This window comes from Cherax quadricarinatus, chromosome 49, assembly GCF_038502225.1.
Source record: "Cherax quadricarinatus isolate ZL_2023a chromosome 49, ASM3850222v1, whole genome shotgun sequence".
In the NCBI taxonomy this organism is placed as follows: domain Eukaryota; kingdom Metazoa; phylum Arthropoda; class Malacostraca; order Decapoda; family Parastacidae; genus Cherax; species Cherax quadricarinatus.
Window position 1 is genome coordinate 25,940,451 of NC_091340.1, and position 26,812 is coordinate 25,967,262.

The 26,812-nt window shown below is 42.8% G+C and overlaps 1 protein-coding gene across 2 annotated transcripts in view; it reads left to right on the top strand.

The window, feature by feature from the left end:
- Window positions 1-1,056: 1,056 nt before the first annotated feature.
- Window positions 1,057-26,812, top strand: part of LOC128697048 (cytochrome P450 6k1) — a 39,622-nt gene continuing 13,866 nt past the window's right edge. For both annotated transcript variants that reach the window (XM_070095301.1, XM_053788562.2), the window contains exons 1-6: window positions 1,057-1,212; window positions 4,718-4,910; window positions 11,498-12,185; window positions 12,543-12,758; window positions 13,103-13,163; window positions 13,485-13,675. In XM_070095301.1, coding sequence (XP_069951402.1) covers window positions 4,725-4,910; window positions 11,498-12,185; window positions 12,543-12,758; window positions 13,103-13,163; window positions 13,485-13,675 — 1,342 coding nt within the window. In that variant the 5' untranslated portion in view covers window positions 1,057-1,212; window positions 4,718-4,724. The remainder of the gene's footprint in view (window positions 1,213-4,717; window positions 4,911-11,497; window positions 12,186-12,542; window positions 12,759-13,102; window positions 13,164-13,484; window positions 13,676-26,812) is intronic.

A 26,812-nucleotide genomic window follows, 5' to 3' on the forward strand; every position in this document is an offset into this window, starting at 1 on the left:
TATTGTACGTACTGTAGAGTAATATTGTACGCACTCTACAGTAATATTGTACGTACTGTACAGTAATATTGTACGTACTGTACAGTAATATTGTACGTACTGTACAGTAATATTGTACGTACTGTAGAGTAATATTGTACGTACTGTACAGTAATATTGTACGTACTGTACAGTAATGTTGTACATACTGTACAGTAATATTGTACATACTGTACAGTAATATTGTACGTACTGTACAGTAATATTGTACGTACTGTACAGTAATATTGTACGTACTGTACAGTAATATTGTACGTACTGTACAGTAATATTGTACGTACTGTACAGTAATATTGTACGTACTGTACAGTAATGTTAAGCCAGTTGAAAATGTTAACCAGAGCACTTTGTGAAGTGGGTTAGTGAAGTTAACCATAAATATAACACTTGTTAACCAGAACACTTTGTGAAGTGGGTTAGTGAAGTTAACCATAAATATAACACTTGTTAACCAGAGCACTTTGTGAAGTGGGTTAGTAAAGTTAACCATAAATATAACACTTGTCAACCAGAGCACTTTGTGAAGTGGGTTAGTTAAGTCAATCGTTATTAAAACAAGTGTTAATCAGTCATTATAAAAAAATTAGGAATGACTGAATATTTCTGCTGAGTCATGATGACTTGCAGCTTTCCCCTCAGGCACATAACCTTGAGATCAGATGATCGTGCGGATGATGCCTCACGGTCTATTCTTCTCCCTATATTGTCTATTATTCTACCGTCATCTATCATTCGATTGTGTAGGAGAGGCATGTTTTGGGTGGTGAAGTAATTCCTTTTACTGAGAATGAGTCAGTCAGGACATGAATGTCATTCACTACTTTGTCATCGCTTCTGGTAATACTAGTTGCCGTGAATGGCAGGAAAATATACACTGAGTGATGTATATCAGTGTATATACACTGGCAGTTTACATTAATTAGTATTATAGGTATTAAAGAATTCTTGTCTCGTGGTGAACAGGCAGTATTAATGACCCTGGTGTGGCAGATAGACTTGAAATTCTCCTCCACCCAATAAAACCAAGCCAGCAACCCGCTTGTGGCTTCACAGTGATAACAAGTGGGTTGTTGTGGTACAGTGCTCGCAGTTATTTCCTGGAGAACAGACCTGCCTTACAACACATTCACAGTCTTTTATAACTGTTCACTTCTGAAGAACACATCACACCTGGTAAGTTGTGCAAAAAATCGAACTTATTTGCAATTATATACAGTCAGCTCTTTTGTAAAGTGCCTTCATATACATTCTGGCAGTTTTCACTGGTGGCACACACAGTGCCTCTGCTGCCTTACTGGAATATAATAACTTGTCCAACCACAAGTAACATTCTCCCAGACTCTAGTACCTCTGCTGTCTCTCTTAGGACCCACCAACGATATACTAACTCACCACACAGTCTTCCAGGTGTCTTCTTCACCTCTCCTGGTGTATGTATTGTATACAGTACTCGCTGGTGCACTCACCCTATCACCCTCCCAGTCTCCTCCGTGAATAACTTCTTAAAATTCTGGCTGAGCTCCTTACAGACTTCCTGGTCATTTCCTAGAGCCTTTCTTCCCCCCTTCCTTCCTCCGTCAGCATCATTACCTCGCATTTCACTGTTTTCTTCCTCCTGGTGTGGCTGTGTAGCAACTTTATCTCAGAATTCCTTTCCACTGTTGTGTTATTCTCAGACAAACGTTCATTCTCTCTTCTTACCCATAAATATTCCTTCCTGATGCTTCTCCTTCCTTCTTCTCTTGTATTCTTTACTTCCTATATTTCTTCCATGATTCTTGTAGGCATAGTTGTTACCTCTTGGCACTTCTGGGTGAACCATGGTTCACTATACATCTCTGGGTGAACCACGGTTCACTCTACACCTCTAGGTGAACCATGGTTCACTTTACATCTCTGGGTGAACCATGGTTCACTGTACAACTCTGGGTGAACCATGATTCACTCTACATCTCTGGGTGAACCATGGCTCACTCTACATCTCTGGGTGAACCATGGCTCACTCTACATCTCTGGGTAAACCATGAGTTCACTCTACATCTCTGGATGAACCATGGTTCACTGTACATCTCTGGGTGAACCATGGTTCACTGTACATCTCTGGTTGAACCATGGTTCACTCTACATCTCTGGGTGAACCATGGTTCACTCTACATCTCTGGGTGAACCATGGTTCCCTCTACATCTCTGGGTGAACCATGGTTCACTGTACATCTCTGGGTGAACCATGGTTCACTGTACATCTCTGGGTGAACCATGGGTTCACTCTACATCTTTGGGTGAACCATGGTTCCCTCTACATCTCTGGGTGAACCATGGTTCACTCTACATCTCTGGGTGAACCATGGTTCCCTCTACATCTCTGGGTGAACCATGGTTCACTCTACATATCTGGGTGAACCATGGTACACTCTACAACTCTGGGTGAACCATGGTTCACTCTACATCTCTAGGTGAACCATGGTTCACTCTATATTTCTGGGTGAACCATGGTTCACTCTACATCTCTGGGTGAACCATGGTTCACTCTACATCTCTGGGTGAACCATGGTTCACTGTACATCTCTGGTTGAACCATGGTTCACTGTACATCTCTGGTTGAACCATGGTTCACTCTACATCTCTGGATGAACCAGGGTTCACTATACATCTCTGGGTGAACCATGGGTTCACTCTACATCTTTGGGTGAACCATGGTTCCCTCTACATCTCTGGGTGAACCATGGTTCACTCTACATCTCTGGGTGAACCATGGTACACTCTACAACTCTGGGTGAACCATGGTTCACTCTACATCTCTAGGTGAACCATGGTTCACTCTATATTTCTGGGTGAACCATGGTTCACTCTATATTTCTGCGTGAACCATGGTTCACTCTACATCTCTGGGTGAACCATGGTTCACTGTACATCTCTGGCTGAACCATGGTACACTCCACATCTCTGGGTGAACCATGGGTTCACTCTACATCTCTGAGTGAACCATGGTTCACTCTACATCTCTGGATGAACCATGGGTTGAAATTTACATCTCTGGGTGAACCATGGGTTCACTCTACATCTCTGAGTGATCCATGGTACACTCCACATCTCTGGGTGAACCATGGTTCCCTCTACATCTCTGGGTGATCCATGGTTCACTCTACATCTCTGGGTGAAGCATGGTTCCCTCTACATCTCTGGGTGAACCATGGTTCACTCTACATCTCTGGGTGAACCATGGTTCACTCTACATATCTGGGTGAACCATGGTTCACCGTACATCTTTGGGTGAACCATGGTTCACGCTGCGTCTCTGGGTGAACTATGGTTCACTCTACTTCTCCGGGTGAACCATGGTTCACTCAATATCTCTGGGTGAACCATGGTTCACTCTACGTCTCTTGGTGAACCATGGTTCACTCTACATCTCTGTGTGAACCATGGTTCACTATATCTCTGGGTGAACCATGGTTCACTGTATCACTGGGTGAACCATGGTTCACTCTACATCTCTGGGTGAACCATGGTTCACTCTACGTCCCTGGGTGAACCATGGTTCACTCTACATCTCTGGGTGAACCATGGTTCACTGTATTTCTCGGTGAATCATGGTTCACTATATCTCTGGGTGAACCATGGTTTACTCTACATCTCTGGGTGAACCATGGTTCACTCAACATCTCTGGGTGAACCATGGTTCACTCTACGTTTCTGGGTGAACCATGGTTCACTCTACATCTCTGGGTGAACCATGGTTCACTCAACACCTCTGGGTGAACCATGGTTCACTCAACACCTCTGGGTGAACCATGGTTCACTCAACACCTCTGGGTGAACCATGGTTCACTCAACACCTCTGGGTGAACCATGGTTCACTCAACACCTCTGGGTGAACCATGGTTCACTCAACACCTCTGGGTGAACCATGGTTCACTCAACACCTCTGGGTGAACCATGGTTCACTCAACACCTCTGGGTGAACCATGGTTCACTCAACACCTCTGGGTGAACCATGGTTCACTCAACACCTCTGGGTGAACCATGGTTCACTCAACACCTCTGGGTGAACCATGGTTCACTCAACACCTCTGGGTGAACCATGGGTTCACTCTACATCTCTGGGTGAACCATGGGTTCACTCTACATCTCTGGGTGAACCATGGGTTCACTCTACATCTCTGGGTGAACCATGGGTTCACTCTACATCTCTGGGTGAACCATGGGTTCACTCTACATCTCTGGGTGAACCATGGTTCACTCTACATCTCTGGGTGAACCATGGGTTCACTCTACATCTCTGGGTGAACCATGGGTTCACTCTACATCTCTGGGTGAACCATGGGTTCACTCTACATCTCTGGGTGAACCATGGGTTCACTCTACATCTCTGGGTGAACCATGGGTTCACTCTACATCTCTGGGTAAACCATGGTTCACTCTACATCTCTGGGTAAACCATGGTTCACTCAACATCTCTGGGTAAACCATGGTTCAGTCAACATCTCCGGGTGAACCATGGTTCACTCTACACCTCTGGGTGAACCATGGTTCACTCTACATCTCTGGGTGAACCATGGGTCCACTCTGAACCTTCTACTTCGCCTTACCTTCCTGTACTCACACGTGGTTGTAAGGGTCGAGCCATAGCTCCTGACCCCACCCATGCAATATTAACCACCACACTGATACATTGCAGGGTGAGGATGGTGATGCTGGTGGTGCTGGCGGTGTTGGTGGTGGTGGTGACGGCAGTGTTAGCATACTCTAAGCACCACCTCAACTACTGGGCATTGCGTGGGGTGCCCACTGCCCCTGGGGCACTGCCCATCCTGGGTCACATGCATAAGTTCATCTCCAAGAAGTACCCAAGATGGCTGTATGCTGACGAGGTGAGAGATTGTTAAGTGATTGTGCCTTGAAACACCCCCGGAGATTGTTAGGTGATGATTGTGCCTTGAAATACCCCCAGAGATTGTTAGGTGATGATTGTGCCTTGAAATACCCCCAGAGATTGCTAGGTGGTGATTGTGCCTTGAAATACCCCCAGAGATTGTTAGGTGATGATTGTGCCTTGAAATACCCCCAGAGATTGTTAGGTGATGATTGTGCCTTGAAATACCCCCAGAGATTGTTAGGTGGTGATTGTGCCTTGAAACACCCCTTTAAAATCAGGCATAATCACAGACAACACTACAGACCACTACCCAACCTTTCTCATAACTAATCTGGGCAAACTGCCACAAGACATTACTAAAGTAACTTTCAGACTACATAACGAGACAGCAGTTAACAATTTTATAGCAGCTATGAATAACATTGATTGGCAAAATGAGCTTGAAACATATACAGATATGAATGAATGTATAAATAATTTTCTAAAAAAAGCCCAAAGCCTCTATAACAAACATTGTCCCCAAAAAACCAAACAGATCACAGCAAAGAGACTGAATAATGCCTGGCTAACACCAAGCATCCTCAAATCCATTAACACAAAGCACAAATATGAAAAACAGTATAGAATGGGTCAAATAACTAGATAACAGTCTAAACGTTACTAATCAGCAGCTGTATAGCCCTTGTGGCTTAGCGCTTCTTTTTGATTATAATAATAATAATACTAATCAGCACTTACCAGCCTGATAAGATCTAAAAAATTGTATTATGAGAATAGATTACATAACAAAGGTGATATGAAAAATATCTGGAAAACTCTCTCTGAAATTATTGGAATTAAAAAGCTATCCAAAAACAATACAATCAAATTAACAAAATCAGACGAACCCCAACTCACACCAACTGAAACAGTAAACAGACTCAATGTTTTCTTCTCCACAGGAAAAAATCTAGTGAGCAAAATACCAAGCACAAACACCCGTCCATCAGACTACCTCATAGGTACCTACCCAAATACGCTATTCCTAGCTCCAACCAACCCCACTGAAGTCTCGCTCATCATCAACATCCTTAAAAACAAGGCAGGAGACATAAATAACTTGCTTGCTTTTATGTACAATAAGCTTCTCAAGTATTGTCACCAATTATTGCTACACTCTTTAACAAATCCATTGAATCATCTACCTTCCCAACAATCCTCAAAATAGCGAGGGTCACTCCGATCCATAAAGGAGGTGACCATGCTGACTTGAATAACTATAGACCAATATCTAACTTACCACTGCTCTCTAAAATCTTTGAAATATTAATTCTTAGACGGATCTATTCCTACCTCGTCTCACACAACATATTAAACCCTTGTCAGTTTGGATTCAGGAATAATAAAAGCACAAATGACGCTATCATACACATGCTAGAACTAATATATACCGCACTCGAAAAGACAGACGCCCCGCTGGGCATTTTCACTGATTTACGCAACCATGAACTGCTGTACTCTAGATTAACGCACTATGGTATCAGAGGCCACTCCCTCAACTACCTAAAGTCATACCTTAGTAGCAGAATTCAATATGTGTATGCAAATGGTGCAAACTCTTCCTCCCAACCAATCACAGTAGGAGTCCCACAAGGAAGTGTCCTTGGACCACTCCTCTTTCTCATCTACATCAATGATCTACCGAATACATCACAGCTACTCAAACCCATATTATTTGCAGATGACACTACATACGTCTTCTCCCACCCAAACCCAGTCATACTCGCCAACATTGTCAGTGCCGAATTTCAGAAAATATCTGCCTGGAAGATGACTAATAAACTTACCCTGAATACTGATAAAACCTATTTCATTCAGTTTGGAAACAAAGCTGCAAATGATCCACTTAACATAACGCCTACTACATACACAGAACAATACACGCAAATATAAACAATCCACTCAAACTTCTCACCAACGTTAACAGGACACATGACCACAACACAAGACACAGATCTCTTTTTGATATACCTCGTGTCCATATCACACTGTGTAAAAACTCTGTGCACATAAAGGGCCCCAAAATATGGAATTCATTACCAGAAGATACTAAAGTAACCCAGTCTGAAAATCAATTTAAGACTCTTCTCAAAAGCCACTTAATCACCCTAGACTAAATGCTAAATACTCAGTACTCACATACTCAATACGTATTCCCATATCATAATTTCAACAATTACTTTTGAACCTTTTATCCATTGTCGACAGGAATATAATTGAATCATTGTTTTCACAAAAAGCATTTTTGAATATATAAATATATCTTTTGTCTTATATCGGTTAGATTCACTTATAATTAATAATCTACTATACAACTATGATACAATCATTAGTGTTAAGTAGTCTGTAAGCCAATAATGTTAAGTTGGCCCATAATGCCTAGGCATAATAGAGGCTCTCGTTGCATTGCAACCCATTATTTGTAAATACATAATCTCAATGTACTATTTGCAAAGACATAAATAAATAACAATATAAATAAAAAAATTTTGCCTTGAAAGACCCCCAGAGATTCTTAGGTGGTGATTATGTATTGAAACACCCCCAGAGATTGTTTTTAGGTGGTGAATGTGCATTGAAGAACCCCCAGAATTGTTGTTAGGTGGTGATTGTGCATTGAAACACCCCCAGAGATTGTTTTTAGGTAGTGAATGTGCATTGAATCACCCCCAGAGATTGCTGTTAGGTGGTGATTGTATCTATACCCTGAGAGATTGTTGTGGTGTTGTGATTGTGCCTTGAAAGACCCCCAAAGATTGTTGTTAGGTTGTGAGTATGCATTGAAACACCCCCAGAGATTGTTGTTAGGTGGCGATTGTATACTCTCAGAGATTGTTGTCGTGTTGTGACTGTGCCTTGAATAACCCCCTGAGATTGTTGTTAGGTGGTGATTATTCGTTTAAACACCCACAGAGTTTGTTGTTAGGTGGTGATTATATCTATACCTTCAGAGATTGTTGTCGTGTTGTGATTGTGCCTGGAAAGACCCCTAAGATTGTTGTTAGGTGGTGATTATGTATTGAAACACCCCCAGAGATTGTTGTTAGGTGGTTATTATGCATTGAAACACCCACAGAGATTGTTAGGTGGTGATTGTATCTATACCCTCAGAGATTGTTGTCGTGTTGTGATTGTGCCTTGAAACACCACCAGAGATTGTTGTTGGGTTGTGATTGTGCCTTATAACACCTCCAGAGATTGTCGTTATATGGTGATTGTTTACCTGGAGACCTGGAGAGAGTTTCGGGGTCAACGCCCCCGCGGCCCGGTCTGTGACCAGGCCTCCTGGTGGATCAGAGCCTGATCAACCAGGCTGTTGCTGCTGGCTGCACGCAAACCAACGTACGAGCCACAGCCTGGCTGGTCAGGAACTGACTTTAGGTGCTTGTCCAGTGCCAGCTTGAAGACTGCCAGGGGTCTGTTGGTAATCCCCCTTATGTGTGCTGGGAGGCAGTTGAACAGTCTCGGGCCCCTGACACTTATTGTATGGTCTCTTAACGTGCTAGTGACACCCCTGCTTTTCATTGGGGGGATGGTGCATCGTCTGCCAAGTCTTTTGCTTTCGTAGTGAGTGATTTTCGTGTGCAAGTTCGGTACTAGTCCCTCTAGGATTTTCCAGGTGTATATAATCATGTATCTCTCCCTCCTGCGTTCCAGGGAATACAGGTTTAGAAACCTCAAGCGCTCCCAGTAATTGAGGTGTTTTATCTCCGTTATGCGCGCCGTGAAAGTTCTCTGTACATTTTCTAGGTCGGCAATTTCACCTGCCTTGAAAGGTGCTGTTAGAGTGCAGCAATATTCCAGCCTAGATAGAACAAGTGACCTGAAGAGTGTCATCATGGGCTTGGCCTCCCTAGTTTTGAAGGTTCTCATTATCCATCCTGTCATTTTTCTAGCAGATGCGATTGATACAATGTTATGGTCCTTGAAGGTGAGATCCTCCGACATAATCACTCCCAGGTCTTTGACGTTGGTGTTTCGCTCTATTTCGTGGCCAGAATTTGTTTTGTACTCTGATGAAGATTTAATTTCCTCATGTTTACCATATCTGAGTAATTGAAATTTCTCATCGTTGAACTTCATATTGTTTTCTGCAGCCCACTGAAAGATTTGGTTGATGTCCGCCTGGAGCCTTGCAGTGTCTGCAATGGAAGACACTGTCATGCAGATTCGGGTGTCATCTGCAAAGGAAGACACGGTGCTGTGGCTGACATCCTTGTCTATGTCGGATATGAGGATGAGGAACAAGATGGGAGCTAGTACTGTGCCTTGTGGAACAGAGCTTTTCACCGTAGCTGCCTCGGACGTTACTCTGTTGACGACTACTCTCTGTGTTCTGTTAGTGAGGAAATTATAGATCCATCGACCGACTTTTCCTGTTATTCCTTTAGCGCGCATTTTGTGCGCTATTACGCCATGGTCACACTTGTCGAAGGCTTTTGCAAAGTCTGTATATATTACATCTGCATTCTTTTTGTCTTCTAGTGCATTTAGGACCTTGTCGTAGTGATCCAGTAGTTGAGACAGACAGGAGCGACCTGTTCTAAACCCATGTTGCCCTGGGTTGTGTAACTGATGGGTTTCTAGATGGGTGGTGATCTTGCTTCTTAGGACCCTTTCAAAGATTTTTATGATATGGGATGTTAGTGCTATTGGTCTGTAGTTCTTTGCTGTTGCTTTACTGCCCCCTTTGTGGAGTGGGGCTATGTCTGTTGCGCTATTACGCCATGGTCACACTTGTCGAAGGCTTTTGCAAAGTCTGTATATATTACATCTGCATTCTTTTTGTCTTCTAGTGCATTTAGGACCTTGTCGTAGTGATCCAGTAGTTGAGACAGACAGGAGCGACCTGTTCTAAACCCATGTTGCCCTGGGTTGTGTAACTGATGGGTTTCTAGATGGGTGGTGATCTTGCTTCTTAGGACCCTTTCAAAGATTTTTATGATATGGGATGTTAGTGCTATTGGTCTGTAGTTCTTTGCTGTTGCTTTACTGCCCCCTTTGTGGAGTGGGGCTATGTCTGTTGTGCCTCGAAACACGCCAGAGATTGTTGTTAGGTAGTGATTGTGCCTCAAAACACTCCAGAGATGGTTTGGTTGTTGATTGTACACCCCTGAGACACCCCAGATGTTCTTTAATGATGATTTTGTGCTTCTGCAACACTCCAGAGATTGTTGTTAACTCGTGATTGTGTCTTGAAACACCCAGAGATTGTTGTTAACTCGTGATTGTGTCTTGAAACACCCAGAGATTGTTTGGTTGAGATTTTGTGCCGTGAGACACCCCAGATATTGTTAGGTTGTGATTATGTCTTGAAACACCCCAGAGATTGCTGTTAGGTGGTGATTGTGTCTTGAAACATCCCCAGAGATTGTTGTTAGGTGGTGATTGTACCTCGAAACACCCCCAGAGGTTGTTATTAGGTAGTGATTGTATCTACACCCTCAGAGATTGTTGTCGTGTTGTGATTGTGCCTTGTAATACGCCAGAGATTATTGTGAGGTAGTGATTGTGCCTTGAAATATCCCAGAGATTGTTGTTAGATGGTTATTGTGCCTCGAAACACCCTAGAGATTGCTGTTAGGTAGTGATTGTGCCTCGAAACACTCCAGAGATGGTTTGGTTGGTGATTGTGCGTCCCTGAGACACCCCAGATATTGTTTAATGATGATTTTGTCCTTCTGCAACACCCCAGAGATTGTTGTTAGGCTGTCTTTGTGTCTTGAAACTTTCCAGAGATTGTTAAGTTTTGATTGTGTCTTGAAACACCCCAGAGATTGTTTGGTTGGTGATTGTGTGCCCCTGAGACACCCCAGATATTGTTGTGATTGTGTCCTGAAACACCCCAGAGATTGCTTGGCTCGTGATTGTGTGCCCTGAGACATCCCATATATTGTTTGGTGGTGATTGTATGCCTCCTGAAATACCCCAGAGATTGTCAGATTGTGATTGCATTCTTAAACACCTCAGGAATTGTGGATAAATTGTGATTGTGTTTAAAAATAGTTAGCAGTAGTAGTTATTATCTTATAATAATCTGCATAACATTAGCTTCGAGAAGTTATTATAAGATAAATAATGAGATATGTTAGAAAATTTTGAAACGGCTGGAAATATGGGTATATGTGTAAATGGAAAACGGGAATAAATAAACGGAATGTAAATAATGTGCTAAAAATATTTAACTAAGACAGGATTCGCAATAATGGTTTCAAGTTAGAAAAATTTAGATTCAGAATAATATAGGAAAGCACTGGTTTGGTAATAGAGTTGTGGATGAGTGGAACAAACTCCCGAGTAGCATCACTGAAGCTAAAACCTTGTGTAGTTTTAAAAATAGGTAAAATAAATACATGAACGGGTGTGGGTGGGTGTGAGTTGGAGCTGTCTCGCATGAGCCAGTAGGCCTGATTCAGTGCTTCTTCTTTCTTATGTTTTTATAAAATCCAAGAAGCCTCGGGGGTTCAACTCTGTGTGTGGGTTCTAAGTTGTTGAAGTCCAGACTGGTGACTGCAGACTCTGAACTTACGTTTGTGTTGATAGGTTTACAGGAGCCTCGGGGATTCAACTGTGTGTGGGTTCTACGAGATGATGAAACCCACGCTGATGATTGCTGACCCAGAGCTTGTCAAAGCAGTACTGATCAAGGACTTCGACTACTTCGTCGACCGTCGAATCTTCAACTTTACCTCAGACAAGGATGAGATCCTCAATGAGATGCTGACACAAGCCTCAGGGACCCACTGGAAAGGCATCCGCTCCGTGCTGTCTCCCAGCTTCACATCCGGCCGGATGAAGGGAATGTATCCACTTGTGGAGCAGAAGGCTGATGCTCTGTTGGATTACATTCACAGAGAGTTGAAGACCAAAACATCCATTAAGCTGAAGAAATGTTTTGGTCTCTACACCCTAGAGGTCATCTCATCCTGCGCCTTTGGCATGGACACCAACTCACTCAGAGACGGCCATTCCACATTCAACACACAGGTGGAAAACATTTTCAAGACCAGCACAATCAGAATGATAAAAATAATATTCTTCTTATGTTTCCCCAAGCTCAGCAACGTCCTGAAGATGAGCTTCACCCAGCCTGAGGTATTCTTCTTCAGGGACGTGATAATAGAGACTATCAAGCAGCGAGAAGCAGGAGAGAAGAGAGGAGACTTCCTGGATCTCATGATGGAGTCCAGAGACCACCAGAGTGACCCCACCTCCAAGACTTCTAAATATCGTAATGTATCAATTACTGTCTCGTTCATCTTCTTGTGAAACATTGTTAGTGCAGTGGTGCAGATTCTACCACACTGTTGACAGCAGTGGTGCAGAGTCTACCATACTGTTGACAGCAGTGGTGCAAAGTCTACCATACTGTTGACAGCAGTGGTGCAGAGCCTACCACACTGTTGACAGCAGTGGTGCAGAGTCTGCCACACTGGTGACAGCAGTGGTTCAGAGTCTACCACACTGGTGACAGCAATGGTGCAGAGTCCACCACACTAGTGAAAGCACTGCTGCCACCACACTAGTGGCAGCAGTGGGATTCCAACAGTGGTGTTAATGGTAAGTACTTACCTCTCTCTCTCCTCAGCACTGAAGATGAGTACCATAGTAGCTGAGAGCATCCTGTTCATCCTAGCTGGCTACGACACCACAGCCAACACAATCTCCTTTGTCGCCTTCCTCCTAGCTCAGCACCAGTCCCACCAACAGCGCCTTCGTCAGGAACTGAGAGAGATCGCTGTGGATGGAACAATCTCCTACCAAGATCTTATGGAGGCCAAGTACCTGGATGCTTGCATCTCAGGTGTGTCTGACACTATAGGCAGCTTTGGGCATGGGTATGACAAGGCCTAACGAAGGTTGGGAGGGATACTGGGTGCCAGTAGTGGCTGGCTGAGAGGCAGGGCCCAGAAGCTGAGACTAGACCCATTTCAAGCACAAGTACCTACACGCACCAGTCACTAATAATAATAATAATAATAATAATAATAATAATAATACAAATAATTTTAATGAAAAGAATACCACTACTACTACTACTACTACTACTACTACTACTACTACTACTACCACCACTATACTACTAATATTATACTACTACTATCATCACTACTACTACTACTAATAATAATTATAATAACATTGCAGAGACCCTGAGACTGTACCCAGTGGCACACTTCACAGAGAGGCAATGCACTAAGCCTTACACGTAAGATATTGTCCAAGTTCTAACACCTGAAAAAACACCTGTAATAAATGACAATACAGGTGTGACGAACACCTGTACATGATGAAGGGCAGCCCACATGTTCACGGGGGAATTAAGAGATGGAGGACTTGGTTGAAGGTCGAAATACTCTTTGAAACATCAATTCCTTCTGATGTTCATCTGACAGCATGTGTCATGCCCGCCAGCATATTGTTATCGTATGATATTTAACAGATTTATATGCGTCTAATGTACTATAGATTAATTTCGTCTATGTTTTTCATATTTCGTCTTAACGAATGGTGTTTTTTTGCTTTTTAGCGTTCCTGGGACCAAGGTGGTCCTTACTGAGAAGTCTGTAATTGGAATACCCATCTGGAGTCTTCACCACGACCCTCGATACTGGTCTGACCCTGAGACCTTCTCTCCAGACCGCTTCCTGCCACCCAACAAGGACCAGATTAAGTCAGGCACTTACCTGCCCTTCGGTCTAGGACCCAGAAACTGTATTGGTGAGTGGTCTAGCTCTGTGTTGGTCTCCTGCGATGTATCATACCTACTCTCGAAGCTGTGTTTGCACTGTGCCTTTACGATGTTCACTTCATGAGATTAATTACATCCGTCTCATAACACTAGGGCTGGAAAAGTAAGTCACACCATCTCTCAGACTCATCTGTGATAGCTGTGCCATGTTAGACCTGTGTACTCACTTAATTGTGGTTGCAGGGGTCGAGACTCAGCTCCTGGCCCAGCCTCTTCACTGATCGCTACTAGGTCCTCTCTCTCTCTCTCTCTCTCTCTCTCTCTCTCTCTCTCTCTCTCTCTCTCTCTCTCTCTCTCTCTCTCTCTCTCTCTCTCTCTCTCTCTGCTCCCTGAGCTTTGTCTTAAAACTATTCAAATTCAAATTCAAATTCAAATTCAAAGTTTATTCTCTATAAGGATTACAATGCTGAGTTTACAGAATTTGGTTATTGTTTGGTTTACATGTAGTAAAATAATAATTACAGAGTGTACCACTAGAACACCTAGCATGGCTAGGCATTTCGGGCAGACTTAGATTAAATCTTAAGTTTAAAATATTACAAAATTATGAGGTAAGTTGGTATTATGGCTAAGTGACTAAATACTAGTTTGTGAGTTTAGCAATGTGAATGCTTTTGTTTTGGCGCTATACATAGTTTCAGTATTGGAGTATCACAGGCCAACTTATGACTAGTTTAGATTCATTATTTTGAGATTGAGATTGATATTTCTGTTTATGGTCAAATGGGTGAGTGAGTGTAAGTGTGAGCCACCAGGTGGTATTCGTATAATTAGTTGACAGGGTGTATCAGGGAGATAAGATGTTTTCTGATGGTAGTTTTGAAGGTAATGAATGTGTCTGCAGTTTTAGAATTTTCAGGTAGGGTGTTCCAGATTTTAGGGCCTTTGACATACATTGAATTTTTGTAAAGGTTTAGTCGGACACGGGGAATGTCATAGAGATGTTTGTGTCTGGTGTTGTGCCTGTGGGTTCTGTCACAACTATCAAGAAAGCGTTTTAGTTCAAGGTTAATATTGGAATTTAAGGTCCTGTAGATGTAGATTGCACAGTAGTAAGTGTGGATGTACTGAACAGGGAGTAAGTTTAGATCTATGAAGAGTGGGGGGGGGGGGTGTTGCCAGGGATGGGATTTAGTGATTATTCTTACTGCGGCTTTTTGTTGGGTTATTATTGGCTTTAGGTGTGTTGCTGCAGTTGAACCCCATGCACAGATAGCATAGGTGAGGTATGGATATTTAAGTGAATGGTATAGTGTGAGAAGGGCAGTTTGCGGCACGTAGTATCGTATCTTGGAGAGGATCCCAACTGTTTTGGATACTTTTTTGGTTATGTGTTGGATATGGGTGCTGAAGTTCAGGTTGTTGTCGAGGTATAGGCCTAGGAATTTGCCCTCATTATGCCTGGCAATTAGAGTGTTGTCGATCTTAATGTTAATTTGCGCATCTCCTGCTCTGCTACCAAACATAATATAGTAGGTTTTGTCAGCGTTAAGCGTAAGTTTATTGGCTGTCATCCAAGTCGATATTTTGATCAGCTCCTCCTTAACAATGGTGTTGAGGGTGGCAAGATTAGGGTGAGAGATGACATAAGTCGTGTCGTCAGCAAAGAGAATGGGGTTCAGGTGTTGAGATAAGTTTGGAAGATCATTGATGTATATGAGGAAGAGCAGGGGACCAAGGACACTTCCCTGCGGAACTCCAGTATCAAGTGGCTGTGTTGTTGATGCTGTGTCTTTAATGGTGACATACTGATACCTATTAGTAAGGTAAGATTTGAAATATGCAAGCGCATGGCCTCTTATACCATAATGGTCAAGTTTGTGGAGTAGGATGCCGTGGTCTGCTGTGTCAAAAGTTTTTCTTAGGTCAATAAAAATTCCTAGTGGATATTCCTTATTTTCCAATGCTGTGTAAAGCAGATCTAGCATTTTTATGATTGCATCGTTAGTGCTTTTATTTTTCCTGAATCCAAATTGGCAGGGGTTGAGTATGTTTTGTGCCGTTATAAATGAATATAGTCTCCTGTGCACGAGTTTCTCAAAGATTTTGGATAGCAATGGTAAGTTTGATATTGGCCTATAGTTGTTTAAATCTGTAGGGTCACCACCTTTATGTATTGGTGTAACCCTTGCCGTCTTGAGTAGTTTCAGGAAGGTGCTAGTTTCTAGTGACTTGTTAAAAAGTAATGAAATTGCATGCGAGAGGACATGGGCCGCTCTCTTGTACAATAATGGTGGGACATGAGACAGATTCCCTGAGTTATTTTTAAGTGACTTTATAATCTCGGTGACTTCCGTGGGCTCAGTTGGAGCAAGATAGAAGGAATTTGGGAAATTCCCATCTAGGTAGTCCCCGACATGGGCATTGGTATGTGGGATTTTATTGGCGAGATAAGATCCTATGGTTGAGAAGTCGTTTATCTTGTTAGCTGTGTCAGTGGGATGTAGTGGTGTTTCATTAGGTTTAGTTAGGACAATATTTTTTTTTTTTTTTTTCAGTTTGTGGGTCCCTAGAATCTGAGAGTTTTTTCCAGGTCTTTTTTATATCTCCTCTTTATTTTATTATTATTATTATTTTTTATTATCACACTGGCCGATTCCCACCAAGGCAGGGTGGCCCGAAAAAGAAAAACTTTCACCATCATTCACTCCATCACTGTCTTGCCAGAAGGGTGCTTTACACTACAGTTTTTAAACTGCAACATTAACACCCCTCCTTCAGAGTAGGTTGGTAGACAGCAACCACCCAGGGAAGTACTACCGTCCTGCCAGATGACTGTGAAACAGAAACCTGTAACTGTTTTGCATGATGGTAGGATTGCTGGTTTCTTTTTCTGTCTCATAAACACGGGATATCTTGCTACTCCTTTTCTGTCTCATAAACAGGGATATCTTGCTACTCCAACTTACACTTTGGTCACACTTCACAGACATGCACATGCATATATATATATATATATATATATATATATATATATATATATATATATATATATATATATATATATATATATATATATATATATATATATACATACATCTAGGTTTTTCTCCTTTTTCTAAATAGCTCTTGTTCTTCTTTATTTCTTCTATTGTCCATGGGGAAGTGGAAAAGAATCTTTCCTCCGTAAGCCATGCGTGTCGTATGAGGCGACTAAAATGCCGGGAGCAATGGGCTAGTAACCCCTTTTCCTGTAGACATTTACTAAAAAAGAGAAGAAGAAAAACTTTATCTCCTCTTGTGTCAGTGAATCTACTGGAGTAGTATAGTTGTTTGGCTTTCTTTATTACTTTGGTGAGAACGGCAGCGGCAGCGGCAGCAACGGTATCCTACCAGCTCTTCTTTCTCAAAAAAACATCGCCCATCAAAACTTGTGATGGCCTAAGTGAAAGTTCAACTACATGAACCCACGTAGACCACAACATGACCCAAGAATACTAAGAATGTAACCCAAATCTTGACAAAATTAGAAGATCTAAGGAAGACAGCCCTGCTAACCCAAACACTGCCTCCGCTGCCAGACAACCACTTAACCCAAGCTCCGAGAAAACAAGCCTTCTCCTCCATTGCTACACAGTATCTACTTCAGTGATACTATGAAAGGATATCGCAGAAGACACAACACCAGTAATAAAAGAATAACAGCAAGGACCCTAGAACTCAACTTGTCTACCCAGCAGGACGCCAGTGTATCATCAACCCCCCTCACCGACGCCACCCAGGGAACAACAACAACAACAACAAACATGGCTGACTCCCCCTCCAACTCCACTCCCTTCAAAGGATTCATCCATGATAACTCAGGTACGATTATTCCTGACAATATCAAGGACTACATCGTTGCTCTAGAAAATGAAATCAAAGATATCAAAGCAGCACTCGAGCGACGAGATTCCAAGATAACCAACCTCGAGAATAAGATCCAAAACCTTGAAGAGAAGATTACATCGGGAAGTGTTGATACAGAAAATACTCTAAAAGCAGCTATAGCCAGTCACACTGAACAAATAACAACAATAAATATGAAGGTTGAAGAAGCAATCAAGGACTGGAATCTGAACATGCACACTCGACTAAATGAATACCTTGATTTCCAAGACGACAAAACTGAACAAGATAAGTTGTCTGATGCAGTTATAATAAACAGTCCACACATTCCTAGTGACATAACACAAGCACAGTGCAAAGAAACTGCTATCAGGATAATACAGAACCACGTACAAGTCATCGTGCAAAACAATGAAATCAAAGAAACACGTTTGTTAGGAAAACCAGGAAGTAAACACAGTATAATGATCCGACTTCATTCATACGATAAAAGAAAGGACCTAATTAAATCAGCAATTACAATGAAAAATGGAGTGTACATAAATGAGTGTCTAACAAAAAAACGTCAAAACCTTCTGTTCAGGCTGAGAAAACTTAAACAGGAAAACAAAATACATCAGTGTTTCACGCGAGATGGGAAAATACTAGTAAGGAAAACATCAACAGGACAACAATATACCATCTCAAACGAACATGATTTCTCTACCTTCCTTAGAAAAGCTGACATTTCTGTAACAGATTAAATAAGTGCCCTTAATACATATATACGTGTGGTGCATATAGTGTACGTTACTATCATATTGTACATTATTATTTTTATTATTTTTCATCACTAGCTAATGCCAACTACCTCCAATACTCTATAACTTTCTTACTGCTATTAATTGCTCATAATTTTAAATTAAAAGTCAAATCTTACTCCAAATTAATAATATTCATTTTTTCTTACCTGTCCATTTAATTTTGTTTATCACTACTTGTTTTTTTTAGTCACTTTACATTGTATATTCAATTAGTGTATATTCCAATTACTTTTTTGCAAGTACCAAAACTATCTTTTGCTAGCTAGTACCAACTACCTCATTTTTTTTACTTTTATTGTGCAATAAACTGCTCAATTTATCTAATATTACAAATCAGATCTTACTCCTAAACCAATATTATTTCATAGTGACCATCTGTCCATTTAACTTTGTTTACCATTACTTAATTTTAGTCCCTTATATATTTTCTCCTTTATTTTAGCTTTATATAACTACCCTAGCTTATACATTCACAATTGTTAAAATAATCAAGGTGCTATTCTCAGGTGCTAAAGTAGAACAAGTTCACAATTTTGCATTATATTCCAAAGCTCATTTATTTTATAGTACTACCTACTATCATATTCCCAAGCTCCATTATTTGATCATCACTTTATTTGTACTAGTCCCTTTTATATTGTCTCCTTTATTTTAGCTTAAAAAAAAAAAAAAAAAAAAAAAAAAACTACCTTAGCTCATTATTTTACATTTGTTAAATAATTCAGGTGCTATTTTTTAGCTTAAGACTATTTACTTTGTTTTATACTTAATTCTAACTATAGATTCACTACAAATCTTATGATTACAAGCATTGATCCAGATACCAACCTCTTATTTAATGACTTAAATGAATCAAACAGTTACTGTAATTACTACACTGCAGAACAATCAAAGGCACTTCTCAGTGCCAACAACAACATAACTATCTTTAACTACAATATCAGATCTTTAAGCAAGCATTACGATGACCTCATAGCATTACTAAATTCCTTACATGCCAATATGTCCATCATTACACTAACTGAAACCTGGCTAAAGCCTGATACTACAGATGTCTATACCATTCCTGGTTACACAGCCATACACAACTGTAGGCCAGACCAACAAGGGGGTGGCACAGCCATATACTACTCAGACCAACTAGAATGTATCACTAATACTTGCACAAGAGATGAACATGGGGAATATATAATAGCCAAATTCAAATCCAAATACCTACGAAAACCTCTCACATTGATAAACATCTACAGAGTTCCACAGTCAAACATTAGCCAATTTAGTCAAAACCTAGGAAGTATGATAACTGATGCACGCATGAACAAAGATCACTTACTACTCTCAGGTGACTTCAATATAAATCTCCTGCAAGACCAGGACCCACACGTTACTGAATTCACAAACACAATGAGTAACTGTATGTTGCTACCAACAGTAACAAAACCTACAAGAGTTACAGAGACTAGTGTTTCCCTACTTGACCACATCTGGACCAACACCATATCCCCTTTAAAATCAGGCATAATTACAGATAATACCACAGACCACTACCCTACTTTCCTCATAACAACTCTTGGTAAATTACCCCAAGACACTACTAAAGTCACCTTCAGACTTCACAATGAGGCAGCCATTAATAACTTCACAACAGCATTAGCAAACATTGATTGGCACACTGAGCTAGAAATCAATACAGATATTGACGAATGTATTAATAATTTTCTAAAAAATTGTCTGCATCGCTATTGGGCCGTGCAGACCCCTTGCCTGACGCTCCTCAGTAACCTGACAGCAGTGGTACGAGGAGGTGTTGTGCATTCGCTGTCTGGATGAGGTAGAGTGCGGACGTGCTTTGCACCCCTCTACTGTTTCCCAGAAGAGCTAATCAGTCAACGACATGGCGCCAGGTATTCGCAGGAGAGTGAATACTGTGGGCATTGAACTTATTAGTGGGGCTTTAACACCTACGTCAGTCGATGTGTTATTGCCCAAAATTATACGAGAGACATATGGCATCAGAGACGAGGATTTATATGGAGTGGCACTGAACGGTGTATATCGAATTTTCGTGAAAGTGCTAACTGCTCAAGTATACGAGGCTTTGGTTGATCGTTACCAAGATGTCTGCATTACTGTAACACCGGCAGTGAGGGTCAAGTTGATTGATGTCTCACGACATTATTCGTGGGTTAAGCTCCGCAACGTGCCTTTTGAGGCTGATGAGGTAGATATTCGAAATGTTTTCGAACGTTATGGAACTGTACATCTGGCCCAACCTGGCAAATGGGTAAAAGGTGCTTACACAGGATTTCCTGAGGGTTCTTTTAATCTCAAGATGACGCTTAGGCATCCTATACCCTCGTATGTATATCTCGAAGAGTTTAGAACCCAGGTAATGGTAGCGTATGCGGGGCAGAGGCGTACGTGCCGACTGTGTGGCGAATTTGACCATATGGCGGCAGACTGTGGCAAGCGGAGTATGGCTCCTGGGCCGGCAAGGGGCGGAGCACCTGCGCATGAGCACCCAATGCCTAAGGAAGAACGGGGGCAAGGAGGAGGGCGTGGTCGCATGTGGAGTGAAGAGGTAGTGGCTCCTCCAGTGGAATCGGCAGAAGTGGTGATCCATGACTCACCTGGCCCATCAACAGTGGCTCCTGGGCCGGCAAGGGGCGGAGCACCTGAGCATGAGCACCCAATGCCTAAAGAAGAACGGGTGCAAGGAGGAGGGCGTGGTCGCATGTGGAGTGAAGTGGTGGTGGCTCCTCCTGGGGATTCGGAAGAAGTGGTGATCCATGAATCACCTGGCCCATCAACAGTACAGTTGTCAAGTGAGGAGGTACAGGAGGGCGCAGCAGTGAAGGCTATTGAGGAGGAGTTGGAGACGGTGATACAGGCTATGTTACAGTCTACGGAGGGGGAGAGTTACAGCGAACAAGACCCTGGGATCAGGGTAGAAGGTGTGTGTGGGGGAAGGGGAGGAGCAGGTGGCACCTGTGGTGGACAGTGCGAGTGCCATGGAGGGGCATGGAGGCGGATTAAGGGTGGTAGAGGTGGAAGTCCATTGTGCTGGCTCCCAGGACTCAGATATGGAAACTGAGGGAGCTACAAGGAAAAGGGCAGCAGCGTCAGATTCGGACGATGTTCTGACACCGGCACAAAGGCCGGGGAAAAAGACATGGGGTTCTGGTGCCCAGAGTGACTCTGCGAGAGGGCCACAACAGAAGGGGGGGGGGATGGTTGGGAAGGAGGGGGGAAAATGTGGCAAAGGCACAGTCCAGGGGAACAGTCTGAAAGGGAAGAATCTTGACATGAGGCGGGGAAGGAAACCTTAGGCTGGCCTCAGGTGTGTAACAATAAATATTAATGGTCTGTGTGATGGTGTTAAACGGGAGTGCTTCAGGATGTTTTTGAATAGGTATAAGGTTGACGTAGCTTTTGTGCAGGAGCACAATTTTAAGCTTGGTCGTGAATTAGTGGTCCCTGGGTATCAGGCTTATGTGTTGCCGTCTGAGCGTTTAAAAGGAGGAGTGGGTGTGTTGATCAGGGAGGCGGGCCCGTTTGTATTGCATAGGAAAGAGGGGGGGGGGGAGGGGGGGAGAGTATTACGTGTGGAAGGATGGTGGATGGGAGAGAGAGTGGCGTTTGTGTGTGTGTATGCCCCAGCAGAAAGTGACGTGAAAGTGAAGATGGATTTTGTGCAGGAGGAGCTCGTGTATTACCTACGCACGTTACCGTCTGTCGCGATTGTGGGGGGGGATTGGAATTGTGTAATTAAGAAGACAGACGTGGAACCCAGAGGAGCGGGATATTTTTCCTCAGTCTTGGGGGGCCTGCTTAGAGATCTTCAGTTACGTGATGCATTCGGGGGAGGCCTGTGGGAGGTGGAACATACGTTTATAAGAAGGGGATATGCGGCTCGTTTGGACAGGTTATATTTATCTCGGAGGGTTTTGGTAGAGTCTTTTAAAACTATAGAAATGGTGTCTTCCGATCATAGGGCGGTATTAGTGGAGGTGGGATGGGATGCTTTGGCTCGGAGGCAGGGAAGTTATTGGAAACTGAACACGATGGTTTTGGGGGATAGGGAGGGAGTGGAAGCGTTTGCAATATTTTGGGAACAGCTCTGTGCCGACAGAAGAACAGAGGAAGACGTGGTAGGATGGTGGGATAGTGTGGCTAAGTTACGAATACGTCATTTTTATGTGAGGGAGGGCAAACGCATTAATCAATTGAGGTATGGCTTGTCAAATTACTTAGAATCTAGATTACGGAATTGTTACGAGGGGGGGGGCGGTGGCCGGGGTGTACCCGGTGGAGGATATACACATGTTGAAGGACAGAATACGGGATTTGCAAGAAGAACGTTTTGCAGCTGTACGGGTACAGGCGGGGTTAGACGAAGTACTCTGGGGTGACAAGCCATCAGCTTGTGTGCTGCGAGGACAGAAGGTACGACAGCGAACGACTACAATACCAGGTTTGCAAGTCATATCTTCTGTGGGGGGTTTTAGAGAGGGTCAGGTATTAAGGGACACCAAGGGGATGAGTGCATATGCAGATAGATGGTTTGAGGAATACGGGAAAAGTAGTGGGGTGGATGGTGAGGTTCTTGGGAAGGTATGTGAGTATGTGCCTTGCAAACTGGGGAGGAGTGATCGGGAGGCACTGGGTGGGGTCATTGAGGAGGGGGAAATATGGAGAGCCCTTATGGACATGAGGAAGGGTAAGGCACCCGGGATCGATGGTTTACCTAGCGAATTTTATGTACAGCACTGGGGTCTGCTTAGGGGTTTCCTAGTAAGGTTAATGAATGCCATGAAAGACGGAGGAAAGATGGGAGAATCTCAGGCAACGGCGGTGGTGGTGTTGGTCCCAAAGGGTAAACAGCAGAGTACCCTTCGGGATTATCGAGCCATTTCATTGCTTTGTGCTGATTATAAATTATTTGCGAAAATTCTTGGGAATCGGCTTAAATGTGTTGTGGGGAGGGTCGTGTTTGAGTCTCAGTTTGGTTTACCTGGTAGGTCAATGAACGTGGGCCACGGGATTATCAAGGGGTTCCTGGAGGACATGGAAAGGGAAAGAGGAGCGTTGGTGGCGTTGGATTGGCAAGGGGCTTATGATAGGGTGGAAAGAAAGGCTTTGAGGGATATTCTCCTACGACAGGGGTTTGGTGAAGAAATAGTGGGGTGGGTGGATACGCTGTACTCAAATGCGAAGGTAAGGGTGCAAATCAATGGGTGTGTGGGGGGGGGGTGTCAACATGGAGCGGGGTCTTCGGCAGGGATGTCCTTTATCGCAAATATTGTTTGCATGTGTTCAGGATCCCTTTTATAGGATGGTGGAGGATCGTCTAAGGCCGGGGGGGAGGGAGGGTGAGCTGAAGCCGTGGCCTGGTTTGGTGGGCTATGTTGATGATACCACTATTTTGGCAAGTGAGGAGACACGGTTAGGAATTTTGGGGGAAGTTGTGCATACTTTTGGGAGGGCTACTGGAATGAAGGTAAATCTGGAAAAGTCAATGATCATGGGGCTGGGAGAGTGGACAGAGAGATTAGAGTGGGGATGTGATGTTGTGCAGCGGAGGACCGGGAGTCTGAAAATCTGCGGTGTCATGTATGAGGCTGACCTGAGTGCTGCAAGGGTTAGCAATTCGAATAGGATGGTGGAACAGGTGCAGCGACGGTTGGGAATGCTGCGACCTCACCATTTAACCCTTAGGCAGCGTGTAATTGTCATCAATGTATCACTATATAGTAAAGTCTGGTTTGTTTCGGCTGTGATGCCGTTAACAGGAACGGCGATCACGAGTATTCTTAGAATGGTGTTCAAATTTTTGTGGGGTTCAGGGTGCAACTGGTTGCGAAGGGAGGTAGTGACATTGCCGGTATGTAGGGGAGGGTTGGGTTTGTTGGACTTGAGAAAGCGCGTGAAATGTGTGTTTATTAAGAGGGAAGTGATGAGTGCAGGGGGATGGAGGGAGGGTCAGCTAGATAAGGTACATGCTCACCTGAGGAAATGGTATGGAGGGGCGGAAATGAAGGAATGCGAGACAGTGTTACGCGCCTTAATGTTAGCCAGGGAACCAGGAAAAGTAAAGGTAGGAACTTTGTGTAAATTGTTAGAGAGACATGTGGTGGCGCCGGTTGAAGGGATCTACCCCATGTATGCATGGGATGTAATATGGCGAAGGTTTAGTAAATTAAGGATACGACCTAGGGCGCGTGAGGTTATGTACCGTTTCCTGCATGGGATTTTGCCAACGGGAGCGATGCTCCGAGACAGGAGGGTTATTGAGGATGGGGGGTGTGGCAGATGCAGTGGGGAAGAAACTGCGTATCATGTCGTCTATTTTTGTGAAGGTTTGGAGTGCATCAGGGTATGGATGCGTAAGGTAGTGGTGAGGGTGGGGGGCCAAGGTGTGGCGGTATTGCGAGCGTTGAGTCTTGATATGAGTGGTGTGGAGGAGAGTGTGGTAAGAGGTTTGACATATGTCATCGTGGACTACATATATGTTTTATGGGGTATGAGGGGGAAGGTGGGTGGGGATGTGCTGAGACGGACTTTGGCGGCGACGTTTTATCGAACTTTGTGTCGCAACAGAGACATTTTTGGGAAAAGGTGGGAAGAGTATTTTTCTGAAGGTTATAGAGGACTAACAATAGGGATTTTATTGGCGTTATAAGGGGCTTTAACTGCCGGGGTGAGTGGGTTGGTAAAAAGGGGGGGGGGGTTCAGGGGATTTCAACGGGCTCACCTCCTTGGGAATGCAGTGATGTGATTGGGTGTGATTGGAGGTACTAGTGTGTGACCAGATGAGAGGTTGTGCAAGATAAGTTTTGCTTAGTTCCCTTGATGGGGAAGGTGGAAGGAGCAGATTAAATATATAACATGTATTAATGTATAATCTATAAATTATATAACGTGTATATTTCTTTGGTAGCGTATTATGTTCCACTTACACTGGTATTGCAATTGAAGTTGAATTCTTGAGAGGGTTTTCCTTTCACTAATTCCTTGAAGCTCTGAGTTATTTTTGTTTTATTGTAACGTGGGCCAGCATCAGTTTTGGTAGTAATTACCTATTATTATTGTTCTTATTTAAGGTATTGTAATTTTGGTAGTCCTGTACCATACATGGTTGTAAATAATGCTTCCTAAAGTGACATGTGTCATAATAATCCTAAATTGAGGATAATTAATGTCATGTTTATTCAGGTTGGTGATAGGGTTAGTTTTCAATGTGTGTGTGTGAGTGGGGGGGGGGGGATGATGGGTCACCTGTGTTGCAGCAAAGGTTTCTAAATAAGGCATATTGTAGGTCTGGTGTATTTGTTGAGAGTGGTATTATGGGTGATTGTCATTAAGCTTGGAGCATTATTGTGTTGAGGTTGTAATTTTAGGAGTTTTATTAATAGCCATTTTGTGGCCTTTGTTATTATAACTTTATTCCTCCTTAAATTGTGATATGTTATAAAAACTTGTATATAGTAGACTGTCAGATGTTGCCTGGATTGTTTTGTGTTTATATATTGTTTTACTGATGTTGCCCTTGATCATTTTTTTTATATATGTACCTATTAATATCTGTACATGAAGTTGTTAAATAAAATATAAAAAAAAAAAAAAAAATAATTTTCTAAAAAAGACTCAATACCTCTATAACAAGCACTGCCCTAAAAAAACTAAGCAGATGACAGCTAAGAGACTGAACAGTCCCTGGCTAACACCCAGCATTCTCAAATCCATAAATACAAAACACCAATATGAAAAACAGTACAGAATGGGTCACATAACCAGAGACCAAACAAAACGTTACTCGTCAATCCTAACCAGCCTGATAAGAAGGGCAAAAAAATTGTATTATGAGAACAGATTATCCAACTTACGAGGTGATATAAAAAAGACCTGGAAAACCCTATCAGAAATTCTGGGAACAAAAAAGATATCACGAAATAGCGAAATAAAATTAGCAAAATCAGATGAACCCCAACTCCCACCAACAGAAACAGCAAACAGACTCAATGATTTCTTCTCCACTATAGGACAAAACCTTGCCAATAAAATCCCAAGCTCAGATACCCCACCAAATGACTACCTCACCGGCAACTACCCGAACACACTGTTCCTAGCTCCGACTAACCCATACGAAGTCTCCCTTATTATCAACGCACTAAAAAACAAGGCAGGAGATTTAAATACCTTACCACCCTTTATATACAAAAAAGTGTCACAAGTGCTATCACCAATCATTGCAACACTCTTTAACAAATCCATTGAATCCTCCACCTTCCCTACAGTACTCAAAATAGCAAGGGTCACCCCGATCCACAAAGGAGGAGACCAAACAGAGTTGAATAACTATAGGCCAATATCCAACTTACACCCTCTCTCAAAAATCTTCGAAAAATTAATTCATAAACGAATCTACTCCTACCTTATCTCCCAAAACATACTCAACCCCTGCCAATTTGGATT